Source organism: Camelus dromedarius, chromosome 4 (genome assembly GCF_036321535.1).
Source record: "Camelus dromedarius isolate mCamDro1 chromosome 4, mCamDro1.pat, whole genome shotgun sequence".
In the NCBI taxonomy this organism is placed as follows: Eukaryota; Metazoa; Chordata; class Mammalia; order Artiodactyla; family Camelidae; genus Camelus; species Camelus dromedarius.
The window spans coordinates 37072564-37084579 of NC_087439.1; the positions used below are offsets into that span (position 1 = coordinate 37072564).

The following is a 12016-nucleotide window of genomic DNA, read 5'->3' on the forward strand; positions in this document are numbered from 1 at the left end:
GCAATTTCCCCTGTTAATTTAGCCATTAGGCTCTTGGTCTTTGTTAAAATAAGAAATTGACTGGTGTGATAGGAATTTATTTTTCTCCACTGTACATGTGTGAAAAGAAATGTGCCACTGATTCTCTTCTGACTTGACAAAGTTACAAGTCTTTAAGTTGCTTAGGAATTCAGATTATGTAAGTGATAGCATATTACACATGATAATGACCAATGCAATAAACTACCAAGGAAGACAACCAATCAGAATTACAAGTTTTCTTTCAAGGTCATCTTTGCAGTATGTAGTAATAATTTCAAAAGTCTTAAGAGTCTTACAAGATCTTTTTGTTTGAAATATACTTTCAAGAACAGGGAAGAAAACAAGTTGCTAGATTATGGATATTCAGACACGTTTTCCTTTGCACAGGAAAACAACATTGATGTTCTTATGAATGCCCTTCATTTAACACCTCATCAAAGCAGATTCTTTGAATTAGTTTTATAAAACAGCTGCATCTCTTCCTCTATTGCTGTTGCATCTGCTTCATCTCTGCCTAGGTCTTTTTGTTGTTGTTCATAATGAAGGTGTACATTTTTCAGCCGTGGCTCTGGAATTGCATTAATTAGCCTCAGAAGCAAAAATAGGCCTGCAAGAGCTTGATTTCACTGACCAGAATGGAGAAAGGATACAAAGATTTTATTGAATTCCAGTGAAAAAAGGAGTTTAAGACATTAATCTTCCATATTTTCTTAGGGAAAATCACCATGATTTTACCTAATTTTATTTTAAAGTTCTCTGTGAATTACAGTTTTAATATAAAAAAGTAGAAGAATGGCTTACTACAGAGATCAGAATGTAACAGTCACCTATGCTGGTCTAAATTCAACCACCTCAATGTTACTAAGCTCAGAATATGACAAAGACCATTAGCTGTCTCTGGTACTTGACCTCAGGTGCTTTTTTATAGTACAGAGTACAGCCCACTGATGGATTATTTCCCAGTCTTCTGGTAACTTCTGGATAATGAGGTGTAAGCAGAAGTGAAATATAACTGGATTGGCCTGGCAGCCAATTCTAATACCTTTCCTGGTACAGCTGGCTCTCATTATCCGGGGATGTGGACCCTGTGGACACCAAGGATCAACTGCACTATGCCATCTTACATAAGGGACTTGAGCATCCGTGGATTTTGGTATCTGGGGGGGGGGGGGGGTCCTGGGACTAGCCCCCTACGGATACAAAGAGACTACTGTATACTTTTTAAAAAGTAAACTTACTGAAATACAACATACAGTGTGCAAATCATATATATACAGCATGGTGAATGTGCATAGAATGAACATATCCATATAATCATCAGTGAGATGAAGAAACAGACCATTAACCAAACCCTTTCGGTCCACTCCCTTCCAAAGGTAATCACTCCTAACTTGTAACACCACAGATGAGTTCTGCCTGTTCTGGGACCCTAGATTAATGAACATATACAGTATGTACTCTTGCTATCTGGATTCTTTTGATAAACATTTTATGAGATTCATTTATGTTTTAGTGTATAGCTATAGTTTGTTCTTTCTCATTGCTATACAATATTATATGAATTTATTCATTCTTCTGTTAGTGAATGTGAGTAGTTTCTAGTTTGTGGCCATAACAGGTAATGCTGCTACAAACATGCTGTGCACATATTTTGGTACACACATGCATGCTTTCTTGTGGGTATACTTCTAGAAGTGAATTGCTGGGTCATAGAGGGTACGTGTGTCTAGCTTTGGCAGATACTGCCAAACACTTTTCCAAAGTGGTTATCCTTATCAGCAAGTAGGTTTTAAAAAAAAGTTTGATAATCTTTGTCTTTTAACTAGAATATTTCCAGAAATATTTAATATAGTTATTTGATGTATCTGAAATTGTATCTGCCATTTTACTATTTGTTTTCTAATTGTCTTGTTTTTTTTCTCTCTTAAGATTGTTAAACATCTTTATATTCAATTTTTTTCGTTTATAAACTATAATTCTTTAACTTTATTTCTGTAATAGGTACCCTGAAAATTACAACATGCAACCTTAATTCATAAGTACCTAGAATAAATGGGTGCTTTTACCACTTCCTAGACAATGCCAGGATCTTACACTATTTTAACTTCCCTTCCTCTGGTTATTGTTGTTATTACTATTTTGCGTGGTCAGTGTCCTTTAGTTTGTTTCAGGGGGAAGGTAGGTAATTTGTTTGTTTTTGTTTTTTTTTTTTAATGGAGGTACTGGGGATTGAACCCAGGATCTCACGCCTGGTAGGCAAGCGCTCTACCACTGAGCTATACCCTCCCCAGTTTTTTTTTTCCCCATTCTTTTTTTATTGAAGTATAGTTTACAATATTCCTTTAGTTTTAAAAACACCTTTTCTGTTGCTCTTCTTTCCTTCTTAATTTCTCTGTTACCAACTGGAATAATCTTCTGTTTGCCTGAATAAATTCCTTTGGTGTTTCTTTAAGTGCATGTCTACTGCAAACTCCCTTGATTATTGATTTCCTGTGAATGTCTTGGTACTGCCTTCATGTTTGAAGGATACATTTGCAAAACCAAAATTCTAGAATGGCAGTTTATCTTTCACTTAAGATGTAATTTTATTGTTTGGCCTTCCATCATTCCTACTGAGAAATTGGCTGTCAGTCTGATCGTTGTTCTTTCTGGCTGCTTTCAAGATTTTCTTTGGTTTTTAGCAGTTTGACAGTGGTTTGCCTAGTATTTTTTTTTTTTTTAATCCTGCTAATAATTCAGTGCAATTGTTGAATCTGTAGCTTATTTTCATTGGTCACTTTTGGAACATTCTTGGTCATCATTACTTCAAATAATGCTTCTACTCCATTTTCTCTCTCTTCCCTTTCTGGGACTCAGATTATGTATATGTTAGATTTCTCACCATTTCTGATATGCTCCTTTTGCTCTTTTCTATATTTTTAATAATTTTAGCTCTCCATATTACAATCTTTTTCTTTCTGGTTTACTAATCTACTCCTTAGTTTTAAAAAATCTGCTGTGAAACCCATCTATTGAGTTCATAATGTCAGTGATTTTTCAGTTACAGAATTTCAACTTGTTTGCATTTTTATAGATCCTGGGTCTCTGGTGAAATTCTCAGTCTTACTAATATTCCTGAACTTACTAAAGTTATTTTAAAGTCCATTTCTGAAAACTCTTAATTTCTGGGTCACCTGTTGGTCTTTATTTGTTCTTCCTTCTTTGGCCTGTTTCTTGTTATGCCTGGTAGTTCGTTGTTTGTTTGTTTTTAACATCAAATACCAGATACTGTGTAAGAAAACCTGCAGGGGCTCTATATGATGTTATTCTCTAGAAAGGATTCTGGAGGCAGCGAGAGTATTAAGGTAATCTTCAGTTCTCTAGCTGCCTAGAGTGTCAAGGACTGAGTCCATCTGAGGGGGTGTTACAGCCTTTGTGAGGCCCAACACCCGTGGATTCCAACTGAAAGCCTGCATGTTAACTAGAGTCACTCCTCGTTGGCAAGTTAAAAACTCAAATTTTTGTCTCCTTAACACCATGAGAATGCCAAAGACTCTGCTCTGTTTTTAGCAGCTTAAAATTTGGGCAATTCTCCTAACGGGAAAATTAACACACAGAATACTGGGTTCACCTCAACAAGCTGCCTTAGCAGCTCTCTGATGCCTGCAAATACCATTCCTTCCAAATTTTATCTAGATTTTCTAGTTGTTAGTGGGAACATGAGTGTCCCACTCTGTTGTAGCCAGAAGCAAAATTCTCTCTTTCACACTTTTGAACAAGTTATCGATAACTGCTGCTACCATCATCCATCCAACAGACTTTTGCTGAGCAACTCCTACATGTCAGACACAGTGTAACCCTAGCTAAGGGGTAAGTATAAAGGGATTTAAGAGGAATGGGTCCTACACGTAAAGAGCTCAGTCTGATGGGTGAGTCAGACACATATACATATTAAAGGTACGAGGGGTTAAATGCTGTAAGACTATAGAAAAAAAGTAAATACCTCATAGAGCAAGGGAACATTTCAAAAAGGAGGCAATATTTGAGCTGCAGTTCACAGGATAAATGAGTTTGCCATGTGGAAAAGGAAAAAAGAAAAAGAATTCCCAGGCAGAGGGAGCACCATAAAAAGCACAATGACAGGCACCTAGTAAGGAGTCAAATCTTGGTTGAATGAGTGAACTAGGCAGGCCCCTCCCTCCCCGCACTCCTCCACCATATGTTTCATGTATTCAGACATGATAGAGGAAAACCAAGCAGTCATTTCCAGAATGAAACTCAAACTGAAAGTCACAAGGGCAGATATTCTGAATTGCAAACTTTGACTTTCTTTTTCTTCTTCTTCTTCTTCTTTCTATTTTCTTCTGGTTCCTTTTGTGGTCTTTTCTTTAGCCTTATGGAATTTTTAAAAAACTGAAATGGAAACAGACTCCATTACTATGTTTAATGACACCTGAAACACCTTTATAAATCATTGGAAGTTCTTGATCCATGGGTTGAGAAATGCTCTAGTCACAGCTACACAGAGGATTTTGTACTGATAATAAATAATTCAAGAATATAAAAAAATAGTTTTGAAATACTGTTTAAATGGAATAAAGCACATCTATAAGTACACAAAAATGTAATCAACACCAAGTGAAGTGACATTTACAAATTATTTCTTCGTATACTTGTAGTTCTTAGGCTTTAGAATTATAATGAACTGTGATCTCTAAACCATCTATTGACTAAAGTGTATGTTTTCCAGCAGCAGCTCATGTGTCAATTCTGCATGAAGTGTCCAACCCTCACCTTCTAGTAACCTCTGACCCCTGTGAACTTCCACAGGACTTTATACTACACTACATGTGAAAGGCCTTTTCTGGTTATAAGGACTAGAGATTTGCTCAGGTTACCCCAAATAATAGAGATTTTTTTTGTAAGGATACATGGGGTAATAAGAAATCTGATGATACTGTCTCAGCAGTCAACCAGGCCTCTTAGGGTTCTTATACCAGGTCCCCCACCTTGGATTGCTACCTAGCCTAGAGTAGTCAGCCTTTGATTTAGGAAATTATCCCTATTTTGATTAGTTGTGGCTTGGATGGTGAGCATAATATGACACAAACCACAGACCTATGCAGAAGCAGCACAGGTAGCCTATTATTTTTTGGAAAAGGGGCTGTGTTACCCTTTGAAGATCAGTACACATTCATGTGCACTGATCAAATTCTGCTCTGTATGATAGTTATCTGACACTTATCCTGCTTTCCCAATTGGACTATTAACTGCATGACAGATAGATCATGTCTCAAATCTAACTGTACCACCAATAATATCTATCATAGAGTCTTGTACATCACACAAAACAGCCCGCAGAGAAGTGGGACAGTGCAGGGTTCTGATGAAGCATGTTAGGCTGTGGAGAAAAGTCTGGCTCTAACGACATGATCCTGGCTGTGTTACTTAACTTTACTGTGCTCCAGTTTCCCTATTTGTAAAATAACAGTACCTATCTCAGGGGGGTGGTTGTGAGAAAGTTGTTTTAGGTGCTAGGGATTCTGCAGTGAACAAAATGGAAGAAAAATCCTGCCATCCTAGAGTTTATATTCTAGGTGAGGCAGATACATAAAGGCAAGATAAATAGGTAAAATAATGTTAGGTGGTGTTTTATTTAGATAGTATACAACAATCTATTGCTATATATAGCAAATGAGCATCTTAAGAAAACAAAAACCTTTATTATCTCACACAATTTCTCTGGATCAGGAATTTAGAAACAGCTGCTTAGCTAGAGGATTTTGGCTTGGTGCCTCTCATAAAGTTTCAGTGAAGATCCTGGCCAGGGCCGCCTCTATCTGAAAAGTGAACTGGGGCTGGAAGACCCGCCTCCAAGAAGGCTCCCTCACGTGGACAGTGAGTTGGTGCTGGCTGTGGGCGCGGGGCCTCAGTTCCACAGGTGAAGGTCCTATGACTTGGCAGGTGGCTTCCCTCAGAGCAAGTCATTCAAATGAGAACAAGGCAGAAGTGCAGTGTCTTTTACAGTCCAGCCTTGGGAGTCACACTCCATTAGTTCAACGATATCCCATTGGCTACACAGGTCAGCCCTATTCAGTGTAGGGGTGAGCTACACAATGGCAGGAATACCAGGAGGCAAGAATCAGCAGGGCCATCCTGGAGGTTAGCAACCACAGATAAGTTAAAACAGAGAGGTAAGATCCTGACTGGAGGGTAGGGACTGGGGTTGAAACTTTAGAAGTGTGTCTAAGAAAGAGTCCATTATAAAGGTGACATATACAAAAGAGATCTGAATGAGCTGAAGGAAAGAAGCCGAGTGGTTACCTAGATCACACAGGCCCATGGGATGGGAGTGAGTGTGATGATAATGAGAACTGTAGCAACTCAAAGACCACTGTAATTAAATAAGCAAAATGTCATAAGAAAAAAAAAAAACCAACAAAAGTAAAAACAAAAAGCTATAGGCAGAAAAAGTAGAAAACAAATTGTTAACTTGACATCCTCAAAGCTTTCAGCTGCCTTCTCCTTAGGCTCATTTCGGCATTAGCAGTAAATGCAGTGAACTCAGCACTGAGCCCTTCTTCGCATGTTCCCGGTCAGAGTGTGCGCCCCAGAAACAAGCTTCAAGTACTACTCACGAGATCTGTTCCTACTTTGAGAAGAGTGTTCAAATAGAGGCCGATACCTCCTGTGAGGGAAGTTACTGAGGCTCGTGCACTTCACGAGCAGAAGGGCTAAACCACGGCTTTTTCAGTGCCAAGTATCTTCACTGTGATCCTGTTACAGTGAAAAACCTGGCTCCCCAAAATACTGCCATAGGTTTTTCAATTACAGGTTCTGTTAAATTTTCTAGAAAATATATTTTAATATACTTTGCTCAAAAAAAAAAAAAAAAAAAAAAAAAAGGCCTGCCCACAATGCTCTCTCCAAAGTGCTTTTCTGTTACTCTCAGGTCTTCACAGCTGTCCTGAAAGATAGGTTGTTATTAATAATGCACCTAAATGACTCTCCATGGATTTATAATTTTATCATTCTATTTATTTAATATTTACAGAAATTTAGGAGCCTGATGCAAACTTTAAAACCTAGTACTTAACTCCAAAAGTTTCCACATAGATCCTCTGCCTAAAATGATCATATGCTAAAAGAATAAAATGGCATATCCACAGGAATATTTTGCATTACCAGTCCGTTCTAATAGAACTCTTTGTTCCCTTGTCATTTATTTTTTAAAGCGCCAGGCATAGCATAAGAGGACATACTTGGGACATACTTGTTCTGAATGTTAATGAAGGAAAGGCAAGATTCTATTTTTTTTGCCTTGTCAATAATAAGACCTTTGCCCCTTGTCCCATTAAGATATGAGTCAGTCACTTACCTTCCACAAGGGCAGCTGGGGAGAGCAAGAAAAGAGACATTTATTACGTTTATTATGTATGGAGGAGAATGTGGTATTCCAGGTCCCTGACTAACCCAGCAGGCAAGATCTCCCTGATCGAAGGAAATTCCACCACTCTGACATTCCATCTCCTCTCCACGTCATCCTTCCCCACCTAGCTTCCAAGATGTCCACCCCCATCTTCTCTCTTCAAGTCCCTTCTCAGAAAAGCTGTCATCACATTTATTCACAGAGTGGGGGAGCCAGTGTTACTCTGCACCCTTCTCATTGGGCATCACTGGTCCATTTTCTTACAGAAGCAACCTCAAGATCTGCCCTCAAAATCTAAAAGAATCTGAAATACTTGCTATGTATCATAAAGACTATGGACGATAACCCTGTTGCAAAACTAGTTTTCAACACATAAGCACATTTTTAAGAGCTTCTCAAACAATGAAGTCCTGAAAAAATACCTTAATCATAATTTCACTTTTTTGTTGGAAGAAAAATAAACATTAACATTTCAAATTTTACAACAATACTTCCCCAAAAACAACACTGTGCCATCCACAAAGGTCAGAAAAAGTCACATCAATAGATTAAGATGATTTAATGCTTTGAATTCAATTATGAGTTCACAGCAGAAGTAAAAATAATTTGAAAAAAATTGCAATCCCATTTCCCCCCTAATTTTTAAATCATTCACATAAATTTTTCGGCCTTTTCTTATAAATTAGAATAGAGTACAGAGACACATTTCAAAACAAAACAGAAATCCATAAGATAGTAAAGTTTCTGCTGTTACGGAGCTTCCCTGGTAAGGGGAGTGACAAGCAAGAAGATAATGAATAATGAGGATTCATTCTGAGAATAGTAAGTGCCCTGAAGAAGAAAAAACGTAGGGATGTGAGAGAGAAGGGGGGTTGTCCAGGGAAGGCCTAAGGAGGTGACAGATGAACTGAGATCTGAATGATGTGAGAGAGGGCAGCCATGCCAAGGAATGGGGAAGGGGAGGGCAGTCTGGGCAGAAGAACCGGAGGGTGGCTGAGTCCCCCAGATGTCAGTGTGTATAAACAGCACGAAGGGCAGGAAGGGTGGTAAGAGCTAACATCAGGGAAGAAAGCAGGGCCTTGTAGGTGATGGCGATTCAAAATTAGTGACCTAGACTGTGACCCATGGAATGACCATAAAAGAAGGGTTACTCTAACATGTTTATATTCACTTAGACTCATGCTGCCCATGGGAAGTCACTGGTCCAAGAAACATACACTGATCACCTATTATATAGAGAAAGCACCATTTCAGAAGCATTTTTGAAAAGAGGTGCCACAGAGCCTTACTCAGGAATTTTAAGAATGTTTTGTTCATTGCAGTTTTCCTGATAATAGCTAAGAACAACATGAGATCAGTTACACTAATAAACTCGAACATAACAGAGACCAATAACAATAATTTCCATTTCAACATTACATTTCTACTTTATGCAATCCCATGGGAGCTTTTCTGTTCAGAGCTTGCCATTCAGCAAATTCTGTGATAACCCTGAAAAGCTCTTTCTTGACTTATTTCTAAGCTATGATTCCAGTTCTTGTCTAGATATGAAATTTGTGTAGTATTATGATGAAACCCAGACACAGTTTTTCAGCCCTGTATCAACATGTGTGGGAATGTGCTCAATAACCATCCAACACACGGAAAGTGGCACTCATGACATTTCCTCACTGCAGTAATTACCCTTCATTTCATGTGAAGAGAACAAAGGGAAGGACAGCAAGATTTACCAGGCCTGGGATAGGGGCTGGACCGAGTTCGCACTGACTGCTCATGACAGCGCTCTGGGTATCACCTCCATTTTACTGAAGTGCAATAGTTGGGTAATTTGATCAAGGCCACACAGTCTGTACCTCACTCCAAATCTTGTGCTCTTTCTAAATTAATCCTTAAAGCCTCCTGAGAGAAGTTGATTAATTAATAGCGTTAATTTATTCAACATGCATTTCTTCTTCAGCTCTTGAAAAGTCTATTTAATCACACTGGAGTTATAAAAGGAAAAAGACCAAAACTTTCCAAAGATAGTTTTGAGACAGACTGAGATTATGCTCGCACCTGGACAAATGTCTCTTCCAGTAACAGAATACAAAGAAACCATAAGGGACTAAAAGTAACTGCACGCATGATCGCAATTGGGGCAAATGAGTAACAAGATACAAAAAGACCAAAGCCCAAATGCTGCTTCTAAGATGTCAGAGCAAAAGCAGGGCACTGCGTGTGATCCCTGCCCATAGCACCACAAAGGGGTGGGCAAGCCACCTACGTCACCCCTCTGCCCTGGCTCACAGGTCCTCCTCTACCCTCACCCCATTTAAGGGACCAGCTCGCCCCTCCTTAGGGAGCCAGCAAGGGCACCTGTTACTTATTCTTGTTCCCTCGTTCTGCAGCACGAGTCCCAATTAAAGCCTTGCCTGAATTCCTCTGCTGGCCTCTTACCAATTTCTATTGATTAAGGAATCCAAGAACCCAGGTTGGTAACAGATGTCCTCTAATGCTGATCAAAACAGTTTCTCTGAAGAGAGATTTCAAGATCTAGAAATCGACTTTTTAAAAAAAAATCTGACAAGAAAAGTATTTTTTAACTTGGCCTGATGTATGAAGGCATGGCAACCCAGAAAGTGGCTTAAATGGGCATTTAGATGTTACTGGCAAACATGAGGGCATGCATAAGGAGGGTTCACAGAATCTCTAGTCCAGCCTTGTCTTAGACAAAACTAACGTGCTCAGTCTGAACAGTATGAAAATTTTGTTTCTGTTCCTCCATAGGTAGCAGATGGCCTGCTATTTACTGGTCATAAATGCTGGTGGACAACAGGTTTCAGAGAAGGGGCTTTGAGTTTGTAAGCAAGTTCGGAGCTGCTTACTCCACTGCTGCCTCCAATACTGAGATCCTTTAACATATTCCGGCCTGTCACCAGGCTTCCCACAGGAATTTATAAAATGGCAGTGAAATTCAGGGGAAGAAAAGCCAAACTCTGGCATAATCATTTTATTCAAAACCATGCAAGTATTCACTTAGTTCTTGTTTATTTTGCTCCTTAACTCCTGGAATTGTTCAATCAATGGTGGTTCTGGATGGAAGTCTTTCCACAGAGTTTCTCCCATCAACGTTTCTGACGTGCTTGCATGGGAAACTTGTTAAAAACAAACAAATAAATATATTCAGTAGAACTGTCTCTTCTCAGTCATTTTGGAAATGAGTAGTTTTGCAGATGTCACTTGCACAACAACAGACTAGACTGAAAGATTTAAGCCACACGCCTTAAGTGGAATCCAAGCCTCCCTGTTCACATTCCACTTTCACCCAGGGGTTATTTCCCTGAACTGTTTTCCTGTTTCAACAACTTGAACATCAACCAATTGGACAAACAACTCTGAGAGCAAGAGGGCCAGCTTCCCCCCACCCCCGCCCCCGCTGCACACGAGCTGGGGAAATCTCCGCAGCCAACTTCCCCACTTCTCCTTTCAGTCCGAATGGCTCTGAAACGATACTCGTCCTGGGACTCAAGTCCCCCTACTCGCCTGTCAATTAGCCACCAGCTTGGGGACCCCTCCCCGTGAGTGGGGTCTGCGCCGAGGAGGCGGACATGGTGGGAGAGGGAGGGAGCTCGCAGGTCCTCGGCGACCCCCTCCCGGGGGCGTTCTCTCGGAACCCACGGAACGCGGAGAAGAAGGGGGATGACCAGGCCCCGGGGGCGCACGGGGTGGGCGTGCAGGCGAGCGCGAGATGCCAGGCGGGGACGGTGCCCAGGGACGCCGACGAAGTTGGTTGCGGGGAAGGACAGGGTCTCCGCGGGCCGCGGGGAAGCGGTCGCTCCGGGTCCCGGCTCCCAGGCCGAGGAGGGGGCGCGACGAGGGGGCGGCTTACCCGCGGCGGCGGCGGCGGCGAGGCCCAGCAGCGGCAGCAGGAGAGCGGGCGGCGCGGCCCGGCGCATGACGGCGGCTGCGGGCGCCCGGCGCGCGGCTCGGAAGTGCGGAGCCGCCGCCCGACCCCTCCCACCCGCCGCCTAGACCCCGCCGCCAGATCCCGCCCGCGCTGCCTTCCGGCCGGCGCTCCGGCTCTCCGTGGCTTTTAGAACTTTTAATCTGAACTGATTTCAGACTCTGAAAAATGTTGCCAAAGTAGTAAGGAATTTCCGTAACCCTCCAGCCAGTTTTTCTAAATATTGACGTCGTATGTAACCCCAGTACAATGGTCAAATGATTAACACTGATAAGATACTACGAACTAATCTACAGCCCTTATCACATTTCAACAACTGTCTCTCTGATGTTCTTTTTCTGTTCTAAGAGCCAACCCCGGGTCATACACTGCATTGAGGTGTCCTCAGTCTCTTTAATGTGAGACCTGAACAGAGGTTTGAAGAGTACTGGCCAGTTGCTGGGTAAAATGTCCTTTAGTTTCGGTTTGTCTGATGTTTCCTCTTGAGGGAGACTGGAAGAACACGATTCAGGTTATGTTTTTGTTTTTTTCTTTATTGTTTGTTTGGTTTTTAGCAAGAGTACCACAGAAGTGGTATGTCCCGCCCCCGCGGGACACGAGGTCATTCTGTCTCATCATTGGTGATGTTAACTTTGATCACTTGC

The 12016-nt window shown here is 41.0% G+C and overlaps 1 protein-coding gene and 1 non-coding gene across 3 annotated transcripts in view; both read right to left on the bottom strand.

Moving 5' to 3' along the window:
* LY75 (lymphocyte antigen 75) overlaps positions 1–12016 on the bottom strand; it is a 104366-nt gene that overhangs the window by 10269 nt on the left and 82081 nt on the right. The window contains exon 1 of one of the 2 annotated variants that reach the window (XM_031451514.2): positions 11298–11401. The exons of the other annotated variant lie outside the window; for it this stretch is intronic. Coding sequence (XP_031307374.1) covers positions 11298–11364 — 67 coding nt within the window. The 5' untranslated portion in view covers positions 11365–11401. Of the gene's footprint in view, positions 1–11297; positions 11402–12016 lie in introns of those variants that run through there. 2 annotated transcript variants of the gene reach the window in all.
* TRNAG-ACC (transfer RNA glycine (anticodon ACC)) lies at positions 2236–2308 on the bottom strand. Its single transcript has one exon. It is a non-coding gene; the product is annotated as a tRNA-Gly (tRNA).